The sequence below is a fragment of the Oryctolagus cuniculus genome, chromosome 5 (genome assembly GCF_051225735.1).
Source record: "Oryctolagus cuniculus isolate XC-2025 breed Fujian yellow rabbit chromosome 5, ASM5122573v1, whole genome shotgun sequence".
In the NCBI taxonomy this organism is placed as follows: Eukaryota; Metazoa; Chordata; class Mammalia; order Lagomorpha; family Leporidae; genus Oryctolagus; species Oryctolagus cuniculus.
This window is the reverse complement of record NC_142871.1, coordinates 159,247,533-159,274,007: the sequence shown is the minus strand read 5'-3', so window position 1 is coordinate 159,274,007 and position 26,475 is coordinate 159,247,533. Positions and strand designations below refer to the sequence as shown.

General features: G+C 41.7%; 1 protein-coding gene across 5 annotated transcripts in view; it reads right to left on the bottom strand.

Annotated features, from left to right (window-relative positions):
* Nucleotides 1–26,475, bottom strand: part of LOC103349679 (uncharacterized) — a 157,280-nt gene that overhangs the window by 90,281 nt on the left and 40,524 nt on the right. For 4 of the 5 annotated variants that reach the window (XM_089333391.1, XM_089333392.1, XM_089333393.1 and 1 more), the window contains exon 4: nt 10,658–10,789. In XM_089333391.1, the coding sequence (XP_089189517.1) occupies nt 10,658–10,789 (132 nt within the window). Of the gene's footprint in view, nt 1–3,878; nt 4,727–10,657; nt 10,790–26,475 lie in introns of those variants that run through there. The other variant, XM_089333395.1, reaches the window with a different exon arrangement.

The window sequence follows — 26,475 nt, the reverse complement described above, 5'->3', positions numbered from 1 at the left end:
CAGGCCTGCGTCTCAGACTGAAGCCTTCCCCTGCCCACTCCTCCTGTTCAGCTCCCTTTGTCCTCTACAGGTATTGCTCCTGGTAGGTCTCACGCATGTCTAATCCCACATGGGTGCTTGCTTAGCAGAGGACACAGGTTCAGTCCAAGCCCTTTCCTGTATAACCTCAACAGGTGGCTATGAGCAAGTAATGAAACGTCTAAAAATTTTGTCTCAATTTCTCCATTTGAAGAAGAGGGGAAGTATAGCATGTGCTGCACGTGGCTGCTGTGAGGGCTGAATTAATCCCTGTGTGTAAAATGTTTTGAGCCACACCTGTGTAGTGAGCATGCTATGACTGCTGTCCTGAGTAATTCTGTGCCTGACCTGAACATTTGATCGTGTGTGATGAATGTTGAACACCTTTTAGAATGAGGCTTGGGGGCCTGGATTTGTAGCAGAGCAGGTTAAGCCGCTCTTTCTGACGCTAGCATCTCATACTGAAGTGCCAGTTCAAGCCTTAGGTGCTCCACTTCCAATCCAGCTCCTGGCTAACGTGCCTGAGAAAACAGCAAAAGATGGTCCAAGTGCTTGGGCCCCTTCCACTCATGTGGGAAACCTGGCTATACTTCCAGGCTCCTGGCCTGGCCTGGCCTGGCCCAGCTCTGGTTGTTGCAGCCATTTGCGTGTGAACTAGTGGATGGATGACTCTCTCTCTCTCTCTCTCGCTCTCGCTCTTGCTCTCGCTCTTGCTGTCACTCTCTTGCCCTCACTCTCGCTCTCCCTCCCTCCCTCCTCCCCTCTCTACCCCTTTCTTTTCCACCCTGCCTTTCAAATAAATAAATTTAAAAACAAAAGAAGCCTTGTTATTTCTTCAATTGTCAACAAAAAGTATTCCTGACTCTGTCATGTGGATAACATTAGTTCCCCATCTCTCATTGTAGCATTCTTCAATCTCCAGATTGACCTGCAGAATAATAGCTATATTTTGTAGCTATCCTAAGATAATTTCCCAAGTTCCTAAGCATCGTTTTATATAAAAAAGAAAGAAAGAAATTTTGTTAGTTAAAGCCAAATCCCTTGACCCTGCCTATATTCACCTGTTCTTACTTTCTGATGCTTTGGTGACAAAGAGGGATTGTTCTCTCATCCTGTTTAGGATGATTTAGAAAAGTATGTCTACTCATTCTCCTTTGCTGTAGACTAAACATTCCCAGTCCTACCAATGCTTTCCTTTGGATCCTCATTCCCAAACTATCCATCACTGTGCTCTCTTTCCCTGAATGTTCTCCAGAGTTCCAAAGAGCTGAGCCACACGTTGAAGAAAGTTCTCCAAAAGAGGGCGACGCGGCTGGAAATAGAAGCAGCAGGAAGCTTTGCCTGCCTCTCCCCTGGGCCTGCAATGAATAAAACCTAAGGATGGCTGTTTTCCCTTTAATTTATAACTTCACTTCATTGAGGAGAAAGCCATAAATTCATAAGGCATTAGGGAGGGGGGCCTGTTTGTTTTGGATCTGGGTATAGTTAATGTAAGAGAAGTTCAGTACGGAAAATTGCTATTCCGAATTGGGAAAAAATGCAATTGTTTATCATTGTTAATAGCTAATTCGAAAGTCTTTTAGTCTTATTTAATTCGTGTAGCACCTGCTGGTGACTGTATAATAGAGAGCTTTTCAGAGTCCAGACCCTAAAACATGCTGTGAAGTATCATTTAAAAACAAACAAAAGGCCTACCAGTTACCCCAGTGTGTGGTTACATAAGGCCCCCTATTTGGCAGTGAAGCTATGTTATGGTGTCAGCAGAAAAGCCTTAATTAGAATGCTTTGTTTTGATCCTGTTTTTACGTGAGCACTACCTTTTGGGTTGCTGGTCCTTATGAAACGTGCCTGTTTTAATCTTTTTCCCCATTTATGAAGACTGCGTGTAAAGCAGAATTCTCATGGCCACCGGAGTCCTGATTTGTAGCTTTCACTGGCAGAACAATCACAAAGAGGATGTGCAGACTGACTGGACAGTCAGTGACAGGCTGGAGCCCAGGTCACACGATGCCTGGCACTGTGTCAATGACGCGAATCTGTGCAAATGAGTGGAAAATCTTTAATTTCACACACAGAATCGTGGAGGAAAATGATGGGTTTTCAGAGACAGGCCAAAATCGTCCCTAGAAATTGTCCCCTTCCTTTGAGACATGAGGATAATCCAGAGATACTGCCCCAGTAAGCTGAGCTCGGCTTGCCTTGCTTCATGCAGATTCCAAGGCTGGATCTTATCTCTAGATAAAATACATGGAAGATACCCCTCAAAGGGGTAAGTCGGAGATAAGGACTCCCTGGATTAGGACAACAAGAGTGTAGCAGGGCACAGGAGGCCCATAGGTAATGAATCCTAAGGCTCCCTGGAGCTGTGCTATTGGAATAGCTGTGCTATTGTTACCCCAAACTAACAGAGCATTGAGAGTGAAAGTTAATTTGACATTTTCTAAGACCCCAAAGTTAGAAAAAAAAAAGGGACGATATGTGTGCTCTGAAAATACAAAAACAACAGAAACTAAAACCAGAATAAGATTTAACTATAAGTAGCTAAATTGCCCCCTCCCCCACAATTTCCCAGCTGTCCTGGATTTCTCTTATCAAAGAACACTCTGAAAGGCAATCAGTGGACCACAGGGAACAAGACCTTGCGGCTTAAGCGTTGGCCCATTAGCCCAACTCGGTTTCACTCATCTAAAAATCATGCTGAAGCTGTGTTGGAACATCTTCTGCCAATTATCCCTGCCCCCAGGGTCGACCAAAGCTGGAAGTGGGAATACAAATGCAAAGCAACCAGGAGTCACTAACAGATGGGTAGCCTGGGAGTAACAGGGCTTGGAGTAGGCGGACACGTTCCTGTCCCCATCGAACAGACCTTAACTCTGGTCTTTGCTCATCCTGTAGTGCTGCCTGGAGTGTGTGGTAGGTGGGAGGGCCTCCCGGGTGGGAATGGAGAGGCCTGGCCTCAGCTCTGACACAAGCCGTGTGCTTCTGGACTCGGATTCTTCAGGAGTGAAGTAAAGGGCTAGGCTAGCAGGTCTCTGTATTCTTGTTTTCCTAGAGTTGCCATAACAAAGCACAGATTGACGGGGGGAGGACTTACAAAACACACGTTTACTTACTCACAGGTCTGGAGCCCGAAAGTCCCGAGATTGAGATGTCATCAGGAGATAAATAAGTCTTTAAAGAATGTCATCAGGGTTGGCTTCTCTGGAGCCCCTGTCTTTGGCTCGTAGATGGCATCTTCTCTGTGGCCCCACATGCTCTCCTCTGTCGGTGTCCCAATCTCCTGTGCTTCCAAGGACACCAGTCACAGCCCACCTTCATGACCTGAGTTCACTTGACTACTGCCTTAAGACCCAATCTCCAAATACAGTCGCACACTGAGGTACTGGGGGGTAGGACTTCAATATCAATTTTGGAGAGGACAAAACTCAGCTTATAACTGTCTCCAAGGTGCCTTTCAGTTACAGGGTTCTCAGACTTGTTCTCTTTCAAGTCCTGCCTTTTTATTCACTGATTTTCCCAATTTTAACAAGGAAGATCTGGCTTGCTGTTTATTGAAAACATTGCAAGGACTAATGTTGTACTTTTAAGTTATCTGTCATCTTCATCCCTTTTAGTTAACACTGTTCTATAGGGCCAGAGAGCACCATTCAAGAGAGTCTGTAGATAAACCTGAATTTTCTGTACTTTTTCCAATGATGACACCATCGAGCCTGCGGTCAATGGATCAATCACCATGAGAATTTTCTAGGATTTCTTTTGGCAAGGCCACCAATAGCTCCACCTTTCACTGCCTTCAGGACTAATCTCACATGTTGGCTATGTTCTTCCAGATTGCAAGAAACAAAATTCTTCTTAGATTATTTTAAATCATGTGTTGTGGGTTTTGGTTTTTATTTATCCATAAGGACACAGAGGGAAAGTAAGGACAGAATCCCAGCCAGCTTCAGCAAAGCTTTCTAGAGAATGGTACAGAGTTCAGGACACCACACAGCTCCAATGATCTGACCTCCTGCCTGTCACTTACCATCTCTGTAAACTGCACATTTAGGCCATGAAGATGGACTTTCACCTCCCTCTTCATTGACTACAGTGTAGCTCCCACCAATACTGTGATATTTAGAGGGAAAATGTTCTCAGGGTGACCAATGCCTGAGACTAATCTTTGGATTTAAAAGGTATGGCTACGATTTTTCGGTAGGGTGATAGAGAATAGGAACTAGCCCTGCACTTGCCCAGGAGGGCATTCTTAGGGGCAGGATCAAGTGAGAGCTGAGGTTTCAGGAAGAAAACAAGAAGCAAGAAGCATCATGAGACAGCAGTCTTACTTGTCCAAGGACACTGTCCAGCAATGAGAGGCTCATGGAGGATGTCAGGGGCTCACCTTTAGCAATTTAGCTCACCTTTAGAGGAAGTGACAATTACAACAGGAACTCAACAGTGAACAATGTGTGGGAAGCCAGGCAAGATGAGCCTGGTGTTGTAGGGTTCTACCCTGGGAAAATCCAGTTTCCAAAGAGCCTGGGTAGGGGATTGGACGAGAAGGATGGTGAGGTAGAAGCTCAGAACAGATGTCAAGGCAGAAGCTCAGACCGTGACTCCAAGCATAATCCCTGGGGATGAATCAACCCACTGAGTGCCACTTCCAGGTGCTCATCTCCCAGTCCTGTGTTGATACTCCAGGAAGTTATGCAGCCTCTCAGTGAAGAACCTTAAAAATCAAACCAAGATGGAGTGACTTAAGCTAACACTATTAAAAACAAGAAGTTACCTTTGCCCCAAATAAAAAATTAAAGTTTAAAATTACAGCCCTAAACTTTTTCCCCCAAAGCTAAAATTAGGTGCAGCTATAAAATAAGGGACCCTATGCTTAGCTAGTTGCGACACTTGTGCCTGGCTGTGCTAAGACCTAACCCAGTTTGTATGCCTCCTAATACTCAGATAACGGTGTGGGAAGCGGGACACTGCTCTCCCACAAGGGGAACAAAGGGAGCGAGACGTTGTCCCCCCTCAGGGTGAACAAGATGGTGCTGGCAGGGAAAGGAACTACTAAAGAAGTAAACAACAAAATGGCAATGAGGTGCACGCCTCCCATGTGATCCCGTAGCTGATTGGATAGAAGACGCATGCCCTTCACATGATCAGCTCGCGGATTGGACTGCTGTGTGCATGGACTCTATAGTGCTTTTGATTGGTCGCTGTGGGTATGTAAATCGTGTGGCTTTGTACTGGGGGTGCTCTCTGGACTCCCGAGTTCAGGAGGCCCGTCTGTGCAGATGCCAAATAAATCCTCTTGCTTTTGCATCAGCTGGTCTGGAGTCTGAGTCTTTGGGGTGTGCCTCTCGACGTGTTAGCATCCTCACTCTGAGGGTCTAACACTCAGGTCCAGTGTCCTCAATTTCAAGATAAAGATGGCAAAAGTGCCTGTTGTGCAGATTTGTGCGCAGTAGGTGCCGGCCATTATTATAGATGCAGGACCCTAATGGATAGCTCTGGTCTGTTCCACCCCACATTGGTAATAAGTGTTTCAGGATGAAACACGGCAACTGGGGATGAGTCACTGCTCACTACAAATCCCGAGTTATACTCTACATTTGTACGTTTAGGTTTAAAGTTGCTGGAGCAACCCAGAGATAGTTTGGGAACTAGAATGGACTGAACCTGGTGGTGTGGGGAGGGAAAGACAGAGTGTGGAGAGGTTGTTTGGGTGTGGGATGTGGAACTCAGAGACAGTTCTCAGAAAACTGTGAAGTAAAGCTGGGAATGAGGCAGCAAAGAGCACAAGAAGAGTGGCAGTGGCCCCTTCTTTTACAGGCACTGTTCTACAAAGGTGGCCCCTGTTGGGACAGTGCATGAAACCCACTTGTTGTCCATCAGGTCACTCGAGTTCTTGGTGTTGGATAGAGCTTTGTTAGCACTTGGTCAGCATTCACACAGGGTCCAGCAAACCTCCCCCAGAACCTCCTCATAATTACAGCTGCAGAAGACAGATTCTTCTCATAAACACCACTGGGTGTTTACCTTTTCCTCCACCTCCTCCTCCCACTTACAGAGGATGTGAAGTTTCCCGCAGCAGGGGCCAAATACCAAATATATACTCCCCTGCCAGGGCCAAGCTGCTCGAAAGAGGCCAAGAAAGCAAAGATAATTGCAGTGTCCTTGGGTCAACTATCTGCATCCAGGTGGTCAATGTTTGATCCTGATCGTTAGCACCCTCTGTTGTGTCAAAACAAAAATTCCTTATGTAATGGGGTAATTATGCAAGGCTTCAGTTTACAAAATTACAGGAAAAGGGCATAGCTCAGGGAACTGTGTGGAAGTCTTCATACACAGACGTGGATGGGGTTGGCCTGACTCTGAGGACATTTTAATGTGGGCAGGTGAAGGGGAGGCCTGGGGAATACTCTACCTTGTTCTAGAAAGGGGGAAGTTGCCTGTTATCCGTGATAGCCAGGCAGGCATCCTCTCCAGGGTGTAGCAGGCTTGTCACTGCTTCAACCTCAGATCCACAAGGCCACTTTGGGGAGCCAGGAGTGCTGCACAGGAGTGTGTGCATGGGAGTTCCCGGAACTAGCTGGGAAGGATGGGAGATTTCTGAGGCTCCATCGCCAGTGGGCTGTGGTTAAGCAACAGAAGCTCGTCTTTGTGATTCCTGGTGGGTCATGGAAGAACACACGGCGTGATGAGATCACAGGTACAGGTTAGACAGGAGCATGATTCTCCTGGCTTACCCGCCACCTTTGTATCGGGCTTGCCTTTGTTTTAATGGCGGACACAGTAGGTACAGTCTGAGGAGCTGAAGCCTCACTTTCTTCACCAGTTCTCCTTGGGGCCGACCAGCAAGATGGCAGGTCAGCTAGGGTTGGGGGAAAGTCAGTGTTGAAGGTTACCTTCTGGGCATTAGATCTTCAGAGCTCAAACTGTCCTCATGGTCTGAGCTCCCCGCCCCCTTTGACTTATGCTCCACCAGGCTACAAAGTCTTGACCTCATGGTAAACCCTTGACGTAGACGAACCTGCTTTATTCTCGGGACCCCTGCTGTATTAGCGCCCTGGAAGTCAGTGCACCAGCTTAGGGCAGCAGCAGCCTTCAGCAGTCACAGAGACACGGAAGACTTTCCTCACAAGGGCGCGTGCCAACCTGCTCAGGATACTGTGAAGGGTTATGGGGAAAGTCTGCTTTGGATGTGTCAGGAAAAGGGGGATCCTTGCAATGTATTTGTTTCGGGCAATTAATTCATTGTAGAAGATTCACTTCCCAGATTTCCTGCCACCAGCATCACACTCCAGTTAATCCTGTGTATACAAAATAAAGAGCTAAAAGAAATGGAAATTTAAAAGTTTAAAGCTAAAATGGTGGTACGGACGCTCTCTGGGATCTTATAAATCAGTGTTCAGAGAACTGGCACCAATCAGAAGGTAACTGAGACCCAGACAGTGCCTTTGTCACGTGTCGAAAGCAAAGAACAGGCTCAGCGTCTTTCAGAAATCATAGCCCTGCAGATCTCTTCTCTTCAAGGATTAAAGAAAATATTACCTGTTCTGCATTTACGACCAGGAAAAAAATAGGATTTTCTTGTCTTTTGTCTGCACACCCAGCCTGCGGCAGAGTCATTCACCAAAGCAAGCTTTCCTGTGTTTTATAGTCTGTTTGGGAGTGGTCTCTCTCTCTTATTTATGCGAGCATCTTGGTTCTGAGGCCCTTTTTCTATTTTGTCAAGTTCACTGCTTACAAGAGACAGTGAAAAATTAGGGGCTGGCTCCTCCTGGTGTTTGGTTAGAAAACTACACCTCCATGTCTGAGGGTTCTCTGGTCCAAGCGGTTTGCTCTCTAGTTTGTAGAAACACACTTTAATCTTTTTTTTTTTTTTTTTGACAGGCAGAGTGGACAGTGAGAGAGAGACAGAGAGAAAGGTCTTCCTTCCTTTGGTTCACCCCCCAATGGCTGCCGAGGCCGGCACGCTGCACCGCGTGCTGATCCGAAGCCAGGAGCCAGGTGCTTCCTCCTGGTCTCCCATGGGGTGCAGGGCCCAAGCACTTGGGCCATCCTCCACTGCCCTCCCGGGCCACAGCAGAGAGCTGGACTGGAAGAGGAGCAACCGGGAAAGAATCCGGCGCCCCAACTGGGACTAGAACCCGGTGTGCCGGCGCCGCAGGCGGAGGATTAGCCTATTGAGCCACGTCGCCAGTCAGAAGCACAGTTTAAAAAAAATTATTAAAACTACTTGAACAGCAAAATAACAAAACTACCCAAAATGACCAATTAACGTACTCACTAAGGACTGTGTGTACTATTGTTTTAGTGTCTACTGCTATGGAATGAATCTTCTCAAACACTGGGGCTTCAAAGGACAAGTATCCATTTGTCTCCCACAGTGTCAGGGGCTGGAAGTTTGGGAGCTGTTTGGTTGGGAGGCTCTGGCCGGCTCTGGCCAGGGTTCTCTCTCTCACGAGGTTGCAGTCAGTGTATGGGGTCAGGGCAAAGCTTTGTTCATTCACAGGTCTCATTGCAGGGCTGCTAACACTGGACCTCCTTTGGTAGGAACCTCTCGGGCCTCTTTCTACCTCTGTGTAGCTCCTCTGAACAGTTTCTCCAGTGTGGCCAGACTTCCTCCATCTTGGTCCGGGACATCCAAGGTGGTGTCCCGAGAAAGCAAGCCAGGAAGACGCAGTATTGCTTTTCATGTCACAGCCTCGCAAGTCAAAAAGGGTTACTTCCTCTGGGTTCTGTTGATGGAGGCAGCTGCAAAAGCCCACTCGGGTTCATGGGGCGTGAGCTTTACCACCACCCCTCAGTGTCACATCAGAAGAACATGTGGGAGGGCACCTACGTGTGTGTGGTATCATTATAAAAGTACAGTAAATCACCACTCTTTCAGTTCATTCCCCCCCAAACCATATGAGGTTGCTACGGTCATTATCCCAATTTCTCAGTTAAGTGAACGCGGTCAAGAGGTATTAAAAGTGTTGTCCAAATGCCCTTTCAGTACCACACGATGTCATCTCTACTGTTTTCAACCTCGGCCAGTTGACATTCTGGGCCAGGTGTTCTTTGCTGGGGAGCTGTCCTGTGTGCTGTAGATTTAGCACCATCCTTGGCTTCTAACCCCAGATACCAGCAGCACCCTTCGTCCTCTTGGTTGAATCACCAAAGATGTTGCTCAACATTGTCCAATATGGAGGAACGTCCAAAAGTTCGTGAAAATGTAATTAAAAGATAAGCTGATTTTGATGCAAAAGAAGAAGAAGAAGAAGAAGAAATCGTGCCTTTCAGAGATATTGAGAAATTCATGAAAAAATGTGGACGGTGAAAAACTATGCCTGTATTTCAAAGTTTTTTGCAGCAAATCAGCTTATCTTTTAATTCTATCTTTCTATGAAAGTTTTGAAGCATTATTAAGTCTCCAGGAGACGAATTTGTCCCCAGTTGACGACCACTATTTTTGGGAAAGGAAGTGGTGTCTGATTATTTACTGTCAACCAAGGAGAAACTCTGTAAAGTTACTGTTATGTTGTAGGTGATCCTTATGTTGCAACTTACCTATGTCCAGTTTAAAATGTTAATTCTATAGGTTATAATCTTATTGTTTTTTTTTCCAGGCAGAGTTAGACAGTGAGAGAGAGAGAGAAAGGTCTTCCTTCCATTGATTCACCCCCTAATGGCTGCTACAGCTGGTGCTGCACCAATCCAAAGCCAGGAGCCAGGTGCTTCCTCCCGGTCTCCCATGCAGCTGCAGGGACCCAAGCACTTGGACCATCATCCACTGCCCTCCCGGGCCACAGAAGAGAGCTGGACTGGAAGAGGAGCAACCGGGACAGAACCCGGTGCCTCGACCGGGACTAGAACCTGGGGTGCTGGTGCAGCAGGCGGAGGATTAGCCTAGTGAGCCGCGGTGCCGGCCATAACCTTACTGCTTCATAGAGCATTCACCAGTTTCCAGCCACCTGCATCTTACTCACTGACTATATGTCACAGTTTTTTCTCTCCTTCTCTGAACTGTCATTGTCATCACGTTGGTCCCCTCATTAATAGCTTAAGGGAATCAGTGCCATGTATGTGAACACACACACATACACACACACACACATACACACACACACACATCTTGGCAGAAAGCAGAGTGAGACTTCTTTCCAAAGGATAGGTAGGGCAGCTGCTCAGATCCCTTCACAAAAGAACCTGCAGATCAGTCATCAAGGTACCTTTAGGTGACAGCCATGGCTGCAGTGCCTCTAGTCACTCATAGCACTTGAACTAAGGTCACACTTTTCCAATGAATGAGCACAGGGCCTGGCCATTTCTGTTCATCTCCACTAATAGGCAGTCTATTAGAGCTCCATCAGAACTCCTCTAGTAGGCAGTCTTGCTCTGGAGCTCCCTGTTGGGGTAGTTGGAACCTTCATAAGGTGGCACTGTTCTTCCTCACCTTTCATAGATGATGAACGTGTATCAGGGCCTGCACCTGCCACAGAACTGTTTCACACTTCAGGCCCCACGCAAAGCTGGCAGCCAACCTGTCAGCCGGTGTGGGGCTGGAACAACATATTCAGCTGCAGCATAAGCTCCTTCCACAACTCAGAGAAGTCTTCCAGGTGTTGTGATTCCGTCTTTGAGGTAGGGCAAATGAAATGGAGCCACTTACCTTGTCCACTGGAGGCGCTATCTCTGCATGACCCTGATCACTGGGTTCCTGGAAGACATCACGGGGAGGCAGGTTCCTGGTTCTCAGTTCATCTTCTCTTAGCAAGGCCTGCAGCACAGCAGTCAGCTCTTCCTATGTATGACAAGCATGACGTCATAATGTGAGGGATGAGTCTGATGATCCTGGGTTCTAGACCACTCAGACTCAGAGGTTGCCTGAGTCACAGTAGCTCTAAGGCAAACCAAGAAATGAATATTGTGGCCTCTCCCACATGAATGCTAACTGTTCCCAATCTTTCCTAATCTGGATAGAAAAAGCTACATTCACCAAGTCATTGACCACATACCATGAACTTGAGGCCTACTGAATGAGCTCTACCCATTGTCCCACCTCTGACACAGCAGCTACCATCAAGACTACTACACGGTTAAACTTGAAGTCACATGTTGTCAGTTCCCAGGGCCCTTCTAGTTCCTACAGGGGGAAACTGGCCATTATAAAGAGATGTGAAAAGCACCCCCAGTCTGTATTGATTAACTTGGCAGGGGGATGGTTTTATGTATTCCCATTTGTTCTTCCCCACCATAATAACACTCAATGATTTTTAAAAAAATTATTTATTTGAAAGTCAGAGTGATAGAGAGAGGGAGAGGGGTCTGTATCTGCTGGTTCACTCCCTAAATGGCTCTAACAACTAGGACTGAAGCCAGGAGCCCAGGACTCCATCCAGGTCTCCCGCATGGGTGACAGGGGCCCAAGCACTTGGGACATCTTCCACTCACTGCCTTCCCAGGTACATTAGCAAAGAGTTGGGTTGGAAGCAGAGCAGCTGGGACCCAAACTGTTGCTCCCACATGAGATGCTGGCACCTCCAGAAGCAGCTTAACCTGCTTCATCACAGCACGGGCCCCAGCACTTATTTCATAGACCAAAGAACCGATGTGAAAGTTACTCCATCTGTTGAATACACCCATCCCAATTATACATGGAACTAGGGAAATAATCCCTGGGACGTTTCATGACCATGACTGCTGCTCTAACAAGAGGTCCATGGTGCTTTAGGTCTCTAGGTACCAAAGTCAGTGCAGCACCTGTGTGCATCAGTCTGGGTGCCTCCCTTCCCTAGTGCTTAGTCACTCAAGTAAATGGCCACAGGTCCTTCTGGAGAAGAATATCATAGTAGATACTTGTTACAATGCTGCAGGGCACTTCTTAGAGACGTGGTATGGTGTGTGGTCCTCTAAAATCAGTGGCTTTGGGGTCTGATAATTGGCTCAGGTCCAGGAACTGAGCAAGGCATCATGACTTCTTATTGGGATGACTGACATCAGCCTCCTGCTCCTCTGTGTTTGCTCCTCTGTTTGTTGTTGTTGATGTTGGGCAATACTATTTTTGGTTCTCACCTATTCTTTTAAGTTACTATTTTAGAATTTTGGATTAATATGTAATACTTGTACATTTTCCTGGGGTATCGTGCAATCTGCCACCACATATTCACAACATAAACTCATCATACACACAGTTAGCCTTTCTAGTTCCTTGTCTTTTATTTGTGTTTGAAGCCTACCTGCTCATCTCTTCTTGTTCGTTTCTTTCTCTCTCTCTCTCCCCCTTCCCCCCTTATCTTTCTCCCTAAATTATTTATTTGAGAGTCAGAGTTACAGAGAGAGAGAGAGAGTCGGAGAGATCTATCTGTTGTTTCACTTCCCAGATGACTGCAATGGCCAGGGCTGGGCCAGGTGGAATCCAGGAGCATGGAACACAGTCCAGTTCTCCCATATGGGTGTGGTACATTAGCATGGAGGTGGATCAGAACTGGAGCAGTTGGGACTCAAACTGCACTCACATGGAATGCTGGCATTGCAGGTGGTGGAAGGGTTAAGCCACCTGCAATGCCACCACAATGCCATCCCCAGTTCTTTCTATAGAACATAATACATTGTCATGAACTATGCTCACTCTACCATGCTGTGGAACAGCAAAAACTCATTTCCTTTACTCAACTGCATTTTGGTACCCATTATCAAACCTCTCACACCCACCTTCCCCCTACCCTTCCCAGCCATTCAGATTGACTGTATATAATCTTAACTTCCACATATGAGAGAGAATATGTACTATTTGCCTTTCTTTGTCTGGCTTATTTCACTTAACATAATGACTTCCAAGTTCTCTTTAACAAAGGCACCAAAAACATACCGTCTAGAAAGGACAGTCTCTTCAATAAGTGGCCCTGGGAAAACATACGCAGAAGATTAAACTTTGAATTCCTGTCCTCTGCTCCCCACTCACCACCTCTCACCCTGTACAAAAATGAACTCAAAATAGATAAAAGTTCTAAATGTAGGACCTAAAATTATGAAACTACTAGAAGAAAATACAGGGGAGACACATCAAAATGTGCATAAACAGAATTTTTGAAGATTAAGACCCCAAAAGCACAGTCAACAAAAGCAAAAATTGACAAATAGGATTGTATCAAAATAAGAAGCTTAGCTCAGTGAAGGAAACAATCAATGAGTGAAGAGACTGACAGAACGGGAGAAACTTTGCAAACCGCTCGTCTGATAACGGAGTGATGCCTGTGTCTATTTTGTCTCTGGGGATGCTATGCTCCGTTATCGATCTCTCCAACTCCTTAAATTCAAGCGCCCTTCCATGTCTCTCTGACCTTCCTGGTTGTCACAGCCCAGTGCACTCTGGGCTGCTGGCTGCTGAGTGCTGCTGCCTGGTCTCTGTTATTTGGGGGCCTTACCATGTATATGAATAGTGATGACCTTGCTGTGTGACAACAGCCACTGAAGGTCACTGGTCACATCACCCTGATGTAAATGGGTGGATGGGTCTTCCTGGGGAACCCACTCCTGTCGTGGTGTTCTTGCCTCACATGGTATGTCTGTTTGCATACATCTTGTCTTTGTATTCCTTCCTCTTCCATCTACCAGGGAAATTCAGGCATTTTCATGCAGTCACTGGGGAGGAGTAGCTGGCAGGAAGTGTGGCTTCAGCATGAAGGCTGTGGTGCATCCCATGGGCAGCGGCTCGAACCACGGGTCAGTTATGCTTCCTGAACAAGAGACCCACATGACATATATATAAAAACATGACATCGTCTTTTTCTTTTTAAATTTCAGAACAACCCTTGTTGGAACATTAGTCAAAAGTAGCAAACTATTCTCTAGGTACTCTTATTTTAATAAAACTAAAGAGTTAATATTTGTCGAGCATTTATTATACGTCAGGTACATATTGAGTGCATGGTGTTACATTATCTCATTATGTAATTATTATTACTGCCAAGTCCACTTTACAGATGAGCAAATGGAATGTAGCATAACTAAGGAAATAGCAAATTTAAGTGAGTGAAAGAGGTGGAATTGGAACCAGATGTACCCAAGCCCGCAGATGCAGGCATTTTTTTTCATTTACTGTATCATCAGTGTTTCTTACTTTTCAACAGAGATATTTCCATATATCTTATTAGATTTATAGATAAACATTTCATGACTTTATTTTATTATAAATAACCCTGGTTTTTAATTCCATTTTTCAATTGTCCATTGCTGGGGCATAGAAATATAATTGATTTTTAATAATGACCTTGTATCTTGAGATCTTGCTAATAAATTAACATTTTTATAAAGTTCTTTACGGATTCTATGGAATTGTCTGTGTGTACAATACGTCTTTTGCAAGTTGAAATAGTTTCATTTCTTCCCAATCTTTATGTCATTTTATTTCCCTATTGTGCTAGCCAAGAATTCTACAATGATGCTTATTAGGAATGGTAAGGGTAGCTAACTTACATTTGTTTCAGTATGAGGAGGAAAGTTTTTAATATTTGACCATTAAGGATAAAAATTTTAGGTTTGTTGTATATGCACAGTTATATACATTTTTGATTTCTGAGCATTTTCATTTTTTAAAAACATCACATGTATATTAAAGTTTGCCAGGTATATTTTTCTTCTATTGATATAATCATAAACTCTTTCCTCCTTGGTCTGCTAAAACTGAATATTGAATTACTGAATATTGAATTACATTTTTTTATTGAATCAACTAACTTCCTATTCCTAAGAGAAACTCTACTTGGCTATCACATAGTGAAGGAGTTTATTTTATTTTATTTTATTTTTTTAAAATTTTGGAGCTATACTCATTAGGGATATTGATCTGTATTTTTTTTCTTACAATGGTTTGTCTGATTTTTCTGTCAGGGTCAAGTTATCCTGATAAATGGCAGAGAAGTGTTCTCTTCTGTCTGAAGACTTTGTGTAGAATTTGTATTATTTGTTCCTTAATTTGGTAGCATTTATTTATTTATTTAACTTTTATTTAGTAAATATAAATTTCCAAATTACAGTTTGTGGATTACAATGGCTCCCCCCCCATAACTTCCCTCCCACCTGCAACCCTCCCCTCTCCCGCTCCCTCTCCCATTCCATTCACATCAAGATTCATCTTCAATCTTCTTTATATACAGAAGATCGATTTAGTATATATTAAGTAAAGATTTCAACAGTTCACACCTACACTGAAACACAAAGTGAAGCTACTGTTTGAGTACTAGTTATAGCATTAATTCACATTGGACAACACATTAAGGACAGAGATCCTACATGGGGAGTAAGTACACAGTGACTGCTGTTGTTGACTTAACAAATTGACACTCCTGTTTATGACATCAGTACTCCCCCTAGGCTCTTGTCATGAGTTGCCAAGGCTATGGAAGCATTTTTTTTTTTTTTTTTTGACAGGCAGAGTGGACAGTGAGAGAGAGAGAGAGACAGAGAGAAAGGTCTTCCTTTTGCCGTTGGTTCACCCTCCAATGGCCGCCGCGGCCGGCGCGCTGCGGCCGGCGCACCGCGCTGATCCGATGGCAGGAGCCAGGAGCCAGATGCTTTTCCTGGTCTCCCATGGGGTGCAGGGTCCAAGCACCTGGGCCATCCTCCACTGCACTCCCTGGCCACAGCAGAGGGCTGGCCTGGAAGAGGGGCAACCGGGACAGAATCCGGCGCCCCTACCGGGACTAGAACCCGGTGTGCCGGCGCCGCTAGGCGGAGGATTAGCCTAGTGAGCCGCGGCGCCAGCTATGGAAGCATTTTGAGTTCACCGACTCTGATCTTATTTAGACAAGGCCATAGTCAAAGTGGAAGTTCTCTCCTCCCTTCAGAGAAAGGTACCTCCTTCTTTGATGGCCCATTCTTTCCACTGGGATTTCACTCACAGAGATCTTTCATTTAGGTGGTTTTTTTTTTGTTTTTGTTTTTGTTTTTTTTTGCCACAGTGTCTTGGCTTTCCATGCCTATAATACTCTCATGGGCTCTTCAGCCAGATCCAAATGCCTTAAGAGCTGATTCTGAGGCCAGAGTGCTGTTTAGGGCATCTGCCATTCTATGAGTCTTCTGTGTATCCCGCTTCCCATGTTGTATTGTTCTCTCCTTTTTAATTCTATCAGTTAGTATTAGCAGACACTAGTCTTGTTTATGTGATCCCTTTGACTCTTAATCCTATCATTATGATCAATTGTGAACTGAAATTGATCACTTGGACTAGTGAGATGGCATTGGTACATGCCACCTTGATGGGATTGAATTGGAATCCCCTGGCACGTTTCTAACTCTACCATTTGGGGAAAATCTGATTGAGCATGTCCCAAGTTGTATATCTCCTCCCTCTCTTATTCCCACTCTTATATTTAACAGAGATCACTTTTCAGTTAAATTTAAACACTTAAGAATAATTGTGTGTTAATTAAAGAGTTCAACCAATAGTATTAAGTGGATCAAAAAAAATACTAAAAGGGAGAATGTATTAAGTTGACATTTGAGCCTGGAATTTTCTTTGTGGAAGACTTCTACCACAAATTCAATTTATTTAATATATGCAGGAGCAGTTGTCTAGTTCCTGAAGCCATCTCAATAGTTTGTGTCTTTAAAGGAACTTCTCTATTTCATCTAAGTTTAGCAAGTGTATTTGTATAAACTGGTTGATAATTTGCTGTGACTATGCTTTCAAGTCTATGAGGTCTGTAACAATCTCTTCTCTTTACTTTGGATGCTGGCAATGTAAGTCTTCTTTCTTTTTATCCTAATTGGTGTGTCTCACTGTTGTTCCTGCTGTTCTCAGAAAGCTGACTTTGGCTTCATTGATTTTTCCCTATTATTTTTTTCTTTTTTAGCGTCTTGTTTCCTGCTCCTATGCTTCTTATGCCCGTTCTTGTACTTCTGATGGTATACTGAAGGTGGAAATTAGTCTCTGGTTGTCGGGTGCTTCCGTCTCCTCCAGAGCACTGGGGCAGCTGGGTCTCACCAGTGCTGACACACTGCTTTTCCTTTTCATTCCATTTAGAATTTTTTCCAGTTTCTGGTTCCACCTTTCCTGTACCTGCTTATTATTTAAATGTGATATTTGGTTTCCAAATCCTTGGGAATTTTTCCAGATAACATTGTTATTGAATTCTAGTTTAATTCTGTTGTAATCAGAGAAGATACTTTTTATTATTTCATTCTATTTAAATTTGCTGAGGTTTGCTTTATAGCTCAGAGTATGGTCTTTCTGGGTGAATGTCCCATGTGTACTTGGAAATGTGTATTTTATTGTTACTGGGTTGAGTATTTTATAAATGTTGATTAGGCCAAGCTGGCTAATAATGTTGTTCATGTATCCTATATCCTGAGTGTTTTTTTTTTTTTTTGTCTAACTTGTTTAGTTCCAGGAGTTTCTGCTTCAAATATTTTGAAACTCTGTTATATACCCACTTACGCTTTCTATGTTTCTTTATATCTCCTTAGAATTTACCCCTTTATCATTATTTAATACCCTCCTTTATCACTTTTGTCATATTTTATCATTGTATTAATAGAGGATTTTTTTAGACACCATATAGTCAGTTTTGTGTCTTTTACATTTTTTATCCAGACAAGCTACAGAAGCGCCACGGTCAGGTTTCTCACCTGTGGGGAAATCACAGGAGTCAGCATGTTCAAGGTGCGGTGGACCAGCCCTGCTCTGGGAAAACCACCTCTGTGGTCTTGGTATTGCCCCTGCCGGGTAAGTCCTGGTCTCGTATTCTGAAAACTCAGTCTGACAATCTTTGCACTTTAATGTGTATGTAATTATCAGTTTGGTTGAACTTAAGCCCACCATCTTACTTGTTTTCTATTTATCCTGTCTGGTCTTTGCTCCCTTTCTCTTCTAATTACTTCTGGTTTTGCATAAATGGAGTAGTGTCATAATTCCACTTGGCTGTGGTTTAATTTTCCCTACCAAAACTCATGTTGAAATTTAATCCTTATTGTGAAGTGTTAGACGGGGCCAAGTGGGGATATTAAGAGGTGACTGGGTCACATGGACTCTGCCTTCGTAGATAGAGTGATCCATTCATGGATCAATAGATTAGTGGACTGATGCATTATTGATGGAGTGGTTTTGTTGTAAAAGTGAGCTCTCTCTGTCTAGCTTGCTCTGTCTCACCGTGTGCTGTCTTGCACGGTCTTAGAACTCTGCAGAGAGAACCCAGGGCAAGAAGGCTCTCATGAGATACAGCACCTCAATCTTGTACCTCCAGAACCGTGAATGGAATAAGCTCTTGGTCTTTATAAATTACTCTGTTGCAGTCAGTTATAACAACACAAAATGAATGAGGATGCATTCTATCTCTATTATTTTTATATCTATTTCATAACTTTTTAATGGCTACCTTAGGTTTGCTAATATGTATTTTTAATTATTCATAATCTTCCTTCAAACTAATTCATCCATGGTTTAAGGATCTTGCAACTATATACTCCCAAGTCCTTCTTCGCATCCTTTGGGATACTATTTTCATAAATTTGAGTTTTAAATATTCTACAGACCCAGAGCACAAGTTTACTATTTTTGTTATAATCACTTAATTATCTTTTAGAGCAGTTGTCCATTTTTAAATGTTTTTACACACGTTTTCATTTTCAGCATTTCTGTGATCTTTAATTCTTTGGGTACCACTACACTTCTAGTATGCTGATCCTTCTGCTAACAACTTATTTAACTTTTTTTTTCACTAGCACAAACCGGATAATAAATGATTCTTTTATCTTTTTTGCTCTAACTACTTTTTGACTTAATTTTAAAAATTAAATTTTTAAATTTTCAGCGGGTTAACACCCTTGCCTGAAGTGCTGGCATCCCATATGGACACCAGTTTGAGTCCCAACTGATCCTCTTCCAATCCAGCTCTCTGCTATGGCCTGGGAAAGCAGTACAAAATGGCCCAAGTCCTTGGGCCCTGCACCCGTGTGGGAGACCCGGAAGAGGTTCCTGGCTTTGGATTGGCTCAGTTCTGACCGTTGTGGCCATCTGAGGAGTGAACCAATGGATGGAAGACCTCTCTCTCTCTCTCTCTCTCTCTGCCTTTCCTTCCCTCTGTGTAACTCTGACTTTCAAATTAATAAATAAATCTTTTAAAATATATATATGTAGAATTCTGGTGGCCAGCATTGTGGCACAGCGGGTTAATGGCTTGGCCTGAAGCACCAGTATCCCATATGGGCACAGGTTCGAGACCCGGCTGCTTCACTTCGATCCAGCTCTGTGCTATGGCCTGGGAAAGTAGTAGAATATGGTCCAAGTCCTTGGGCCCCAGCACCCACATGGGAGACCTGGAAGAAGCTCCTGGCTCCTGATTTTGATTTCGTGCAGCTTCAGCCAATGCGGCAATTGGGGAGTGAACCATCGGATGGATGACCTCTCTCTTTCTCTCCCCGCCGCCGCCCCTGTGTAACACCGACTTTCAAATAAATAAATAAATAAATAAATAAATATATATATAAATATATATACACAATTCTGGGTTGATAGATTTTTTCCTCCTATTAATGCTTTAACTCTTATTTAAACTTGTTACTCATTGTCTTTTGGGCCGCATCTACTAGAATTCTTATTTGGACTGTGCTCAAGATTCTCTCCTTCTTTGGTTTCTAGCAGTTTGAATATTATTTGTCTAAGTGGACTTTGTTCTTTCATGTTTATCCTGTATGAGATTCTTTGTACCTCCTGGGTATGTATTTAGAAGTTTTTCATTATTTTTGCTAGTTCTTCAAATATTTTGTCTGTCTTATCCTCTCTCCTTGTCCTGTGTACGGCATATAATTCTCTTCCTCATGTCTCATCTCTCTCCACGAGCTGTGTGTGTGGCATGGAATTCTCTTCCTCTCATGTCTCCTTCTCTCCGTGTCCCGTGTGTATGGCGTGTAATTCTCTTCCTCTCATGTCTCATCTCTCCTCGTGTCTTGTGTATATGGCATGTAATTCTCTTCCTTTCATGTCTCATCTCTCTCTGTGTCCTGTGTGTGTGTGGTGTGTAATTCTCTTCCTCTCATGCTTAGACTCAGGAACAACCATGCTTTCCTCCTCATAAAGGTTAATCTTCCTTTAAATTCCAGACTTCTTAGTCATGTTGCCACTTAGGTATCTGGTGGATTTTCAAAATGTTATAAATTTATAATTTATCCATAGTTCTCTTGTTATAGTGGAAATGATTTTTTTCTTTCTGGTTTTGTGGGGAAAAATCTTAAAGGTTTAAAATCAGAGTAAGTTCCATAATCTATTAAAAATCATGAGTTTTAACTCACATTTCCCCTTGCAATCAGATACCACCTGGTCAATTGCCATTTTATCCATTTCATATGCATTTCCCACCACACACAAGAGACCTCTCAGTCTCTCATTATCATATATATATATATATATATATATATTGTTGTCTAGACTACACAAACATATGGGAATCACCAAACCGTATATAACCCTAGGAAATGTAAGCCTATTAACTAGAGTTCAATATCTCTGTTCAAGGTGAAATTTACATATATTGAAATGCATAAATTATAAATGTTCTACAAGATGACTTTTAGAATTTTACATACTGCTAATGTCACACTCAAGTTTAACCTCTTAGAAGACTGTCTAGAATATCCTTTGTATGCAGCTGTGACATCCCTTTACTACACAACCTACTGCAATTACTTCTCTGTAGACTATATGCTTAGACCATGGACTTATTTAATAATGCGACTGTGCCTTTTTACTTTTGGGTCCTCACTTCTGAATAATATCTGATATACAATAAGGTGCCAATAAAAGTCTAAGTAAAGTTTAAGTAAAATTACATTTGAAAAACAGCCTGCAGTTTTAAATAAGAGAGCTGTGTAATTTTTAAAGCTAAGATCTTCTTACTACTTCTACTAAATTATCAGCGAAGAGAGTTGTGACGAGAACTGTCAAGACCTGAAAGGAAAAAGAAGGCAGCAGCTGGATGCCAATAAATCATTACGTTCCTGTAACTCTTTAGGGAGATATGAAAGTCTTTTAATCATTTACCAATTAGCCTTTGAAATTGGTGGGTAGCACAAGTTACTATTGCTATATTTATATATGAAGATCTGTTTTAGCAAAGATATTTAAAAGTAAATATAGGTTAGCTGTCCAAAACTAAAAGGGGGAGAACATCTTTGTAGTTCCTGGTTGGTATTCTGACATCTGAGATTTATTGTTTTCAGTGGTCTAAAGGCAGTGGGTAATCAAGTCTGTTGACAGATATTACTTCCATATCACTAACTCTCATGATGCGCATTGAAATTTGGTTATGCAGTGGCTTTGGGGTCATGTCTGAAGTTGCTTGGTTTTCCTTTAATTAACATCAGCAACGAAAAATAAATATACTCTTCTGGCTGTAACTAAATATATGTTTCAAATTCCTGTAGGCAACTACTGAAGAGCAGTTTTATGAAAACAGCCCTGGAAAGATGATCAGAACACCTGGATTCTGACTCTGGATTATCTATTTTTAAATTTTATTTAAGGTATACAAATTTCATGTATTTCATGTACACAGATTTAGGAACATAGTGATACTTCCTATTTGTCAGCTTGTAGTCTTAGACAAGATCATGCTTTCGGTTATAGGAAGACAATAAAGCTACTTCCTAAGGTTATTACAAAGACTAAATAAGGTGGCACTAACAAGAAAAAGGAGAAGAAAAAGAAGAGGAGGAGAGTAAGGTTATATTTATTTAGAACGTAACCATATGCTTAGGGCTCCAATTTTTTTATTTCATTCTCATAGAACCCTATGAGATGGATCTCATTATTATCCCATATGAAAGACGAGAAAACTTATTTTTTAGAGAATTAAATAGCTTTTTCAAGGTCATGTAGTCAGTAAAGTGGTTGAACAAGGACTGAAATCCCATTCTCTTTGATAGCAAAGTACAATTTTAACTGTACTTCTTGCCAAGTATATGTAAACTGCCTAAAAGAATGTCTCACATTTACAAGGGTACTTCATGGAAAACAGAACTAAAAGAAAAGTTAATGTTGGTGCCAAAAGTATTTGAAAGGCATGCATATGAGACATGTTTAAACAGTTCATGAAAATGCATATAATGAAAAGACTATGGACAGATTTCAAAAATTTTGGGCACCAAAGTAAACTCACCTTTAAATCCCATTTTCTGTGAACTCACTGAAGTAACCTTGTGTAAAATAATCAAGAAATACTAGTTCCTTTGTTTCTCATTCTGCTTTCTCTAGGGCATCTTAAACAGGCTAACACTGAACAATGACCTGAAGTATATTATTCCATCAAATCTGTATTACCAGCCCAAATATCCCTTCTTTCAGCTCAAGAACAATACATCTAGCTTCCTCAAGTGTCTGTAGGGCATTGCAGATTGAGTATGAACCTAACCAAACTCATTACTTTCCTGTTAAATGTGTTGCATTTGTGGTCTCAAATCAGTGAATGATACTGTCATTCATCCAGATGCCTAAAATAGGTGTACTAGAATCAGGAGATTGATTGCAGTTTCCTAAACAGTTCTAAGTCTTCCTATGTTGTTCATGTACACCCTAGGATTTCTGACCAACTCTTTCTAATCATGAAAAATTTAGCTTAAATATCACCTCCCCTTTGGATCTTTTAATATCAGTTAGGTAATATTACTTTTGTTTATGTACCATATTTTGTAACAAACTGTTTTATTCATTATTGTAAAATATTTTATAATTTTATTTATTATAATCCGGTTTAGTAACACATTTGAATATTTCTCTATTTTATTATATTTATACTATTTATTATATTCAAAATAATTATATTCATAATATATTTAGTAATAAATGTTCCTATTTCTTCTCCTACACTAACTTGGTCTGTGAGAACTTTCTGGATGATAGAAATGTTCCACATATGTGCTGTTCATAGCAGTAATGAATAGCTACATATGGCTATTTATTGAGCCCTTGAAATATGGTTACGTGTCTATGGGAATTCTTAATTTCATTTTTATTTTAGTTAAATTAGATTTTAAATAGTCACACATGGCTAGTACTTACTGTGATGCAGAGTGTAGCACTAAACTCTGAGCTAAGTGAAGACAGACTGTATCCTACTCGCTTTTATGCATCTGATACCTAAAACATAGTAGATTATCAATACATATGTGGTGAATAAATACATGAATAAAATATGTTACTGTGGTACAGCAGGGGAAGATCCACTTAACCAAAAACACCAGGTAATTACTACACGGAGGTACTGAAAAAATTAATAAATATTGATTTCTCAATGAAAAAAGTTAATGCAAATCAAAGAACAATACCAAATATAGTCTCTCCACAGAGATGAACTTCAGATATAAAAATATGTACATGTTGACAGTAAATGGCAGTAAAAGACATGTTAGGCAAACAGCCTCAGAAGACAAGAGTGACTACATACACATCGCATATGATGGATGCCAAGAGTAAGAACATTATCAGAGATAGACATTGTGTAACAATAAACAAAACTTCGCAAAAAGACACAAGAATCATACTTGTACTTGTGCCCAATAAAACAGGTTCAAACTACATGAGATGCAGAAGTAGCTAAAGGGAGAAATAGGCAAACCCATAATGATAGCTGGGATTTTAACACAACTCTCAGCCACTGATAGAACCAACAGATAAAAGATCTGAATAATACTCATCTTCTGATCTTTACCTAACTGGAGTTTATAGAGCACTACACCCACAAATGCCAGAATAAACATTCTTTTTAAGTGCATATATAATGTTTACCAAGATAACCACACTGGGCCATAAAACAAGGCTTAATACATTTAAAAGGTCTAAAATAATGTACACTGCTTTGTAACCTCAATGGATTTGAATTAGAAACCAAGAACATCAAGATATATAGGGGGAATAAAATCCACATATTTGGAAACTAAAAAGGATGCTTTTAATAATTTATGAAGCAAATCACAAATTTGAAGCAAATACTTCAATATTAGTGATAATGAAAATATACCACATCAAAACTTGTGGGGTAAAAAACTAAAGTAATGCCTAGAGAGAATTTACAGGTCTTAAATGTTAATTTACTATAAAGTAGGAGAAAGATATACAATCAATAACCTTAGCTTTCACAGTAAATCTAGAGAAAGAAGAGCAAAGTAAGCCCAAAGTAGAAAGAAAGTAATAAAGATAAGAAGAGATCTGTATATAAAGATAATTAAAAATAAATCTTAATAAAGAATGGGATGGGAGAGAGAGTAGGGAGTGAGACAGTTTGTGGGTGGGAGGGCAAGTATGAGGGAAAAACTGCTATATTCCAAAAGTTGTACCTATGAAATTTATATTTATTATATAAAAGCTTTCTAAAAAAAGATAAATCAGTGAAATAGAAAACGAATGATAGAGAAAATTAACACACATAAAATATTTTTATAGATAACAAAGTTGATAAACCCTAGATAGACTGATCTAGAAATAAATAGAAGAAAATGTCAACACGAGGAATAAATATGTGAATATATTACAGAATCCACAGATAATTTGTACAACTTTTATACTAATGATTTCAACAATTTAGAAAAGGACACAGTTTCTGAATGAGACAATTTCCCAAAACTGACACAAGATGAAATTAAAATTTGACAAGTCCTGTTTCCATTTCTAAAATTGAATTTGTTATCAAAATCTCCCTTCAAGTAGAATTTTGGGATCAGATTCATTGGTGAACTCTGTTAAACAATTAAGCAAGAAAGAATAGTCACAAATCATTAAAATTATAGTAGTACATTATTCAAAACTAACGGTTATATAAAAATATACAACAAGGTTCGACAAAGCTACTTGCAGCAATACTGACACAAATAGGCATTTCTTTCTTTGTTTTGTTTTAATTTTTTTCCTTTTTAAATTTCAGCTACCACATATAAGGAAGAACATGCAATACTTGTCTTTCTGTATATGAGTGAAATTGTCATCTTTTCATTTGATTGTTGTTTATAGCCCTTGCTTATATTCCCACTGAACTAGGGTCTTCTTATTATTGAAATCCTTATTTAGTGGAACATTTAGCCTTTCACCACAATGTAAAATTAAACATGTTATCTTAGAAACTAAAGAAGAGCCGGTGCCGTGGCTCAAAAGGCTAATCCTCCGCCTTGCAGCGCTGGCACACCGGGTTCTAGTCCCGGTCGGGGCGCCGGGTTCTGTCCAGTTGCCCCTCTTCCAGGCCAGCTCTCTGCTGTGGCCAGGGAGTGCAGTGGAGGATGGCCCAGGTGCTTGGGTCCTGCACCCCATGGGAGACCAGGAAAAGCACCTGGCTCCTGCCTTCAGATCAGCGTGGTATGCCGTCCGCGGTGGCCATTGGAGGGTGAACCAACGGCAAAGGAAGATCTTTCTCTCTGTCTCTCTCACTGTCCACTCTGCCTGTCAAAAAAAAAAAAAAAAGAGAGAGAGAGAAACTAAAGAAGGAGGAAAGAAAGAGGGAGGGATGGAGGGAGTATCATATATTCTTAACACTTTGTCTATGAACTACATTGAATCTGTTCTCTTTGTATTAAATTTATATTAACATGAAAAAATAAAAGGGCCAGCACCATGGCGCAGTAGGTTAATCCTCCACCTGTGGCTCCAGCATCCCATATGGGTGCCGGTTCTAGTCCCGGCTGCTCCTCTTCCAATCCAGCTCTTTGCTATGGCCTGGGAAAGCAGTAGAAGATGGCCCAAGTCCCTGAGCTCCTGCACCCACGTGGGAGACCCGGAAGAAGCTCCTGGCTCCTGGCTTTGGATCGGCACAGCTCCAGCCATTGCGGCCATTTGGGGAGTGAACCAACGGAAGGAAGACCTTTCTCTCTTGTCTCTTCCTCTCACTGTCTGTAACTCTACCTCTCCAATAAATAAATAAATAATCATTAAAAAAAAAAAAACATGAAAAAATAAAGTAAAAAAAAAAAACAGAAAGCAAAAAAAGAAGAAAGAAAAGATAATAGTACACAACACTTTCAGAAACATATCCTAGCAAAAGAGAAAATACTTTTCTGTGTGTTTTGACGCCAGCCTGAGTCTTATGCTAAACCTGACAAAAAAGTTTCAAAGAAGGAAAATTAAAACAGTAGTCAAGTTGGATACCTAGTTTGCTTTCTTTCCCCACTGCCAACAGACAGAGTATTCTGGATTTGGGGAAAGGGAGGTCTTGCTGGCTGGCTGGCGGATTACCATATCAAACTTTTACACATCCTCCAATTGCACATGGAAGATAATGAGGCCAGAATTGGACGTCTTTAGGTTTCTGCCAGATCTAAATAGAAGCTTGATGAAGAAATGGAGGAAAACTGGCTCATAATTAATATCTGATCAGCTAAGTAAACATTATTGTCAAACACTGAGAACTGTAATTCCAAGAACTAGTACTCACAGGAGAGTTTTTAAGATGATTCTGCACCAGCAACAGTTGATTTTTCCAGTCATCTGTACAATCTACATGGTGAATACTGAAA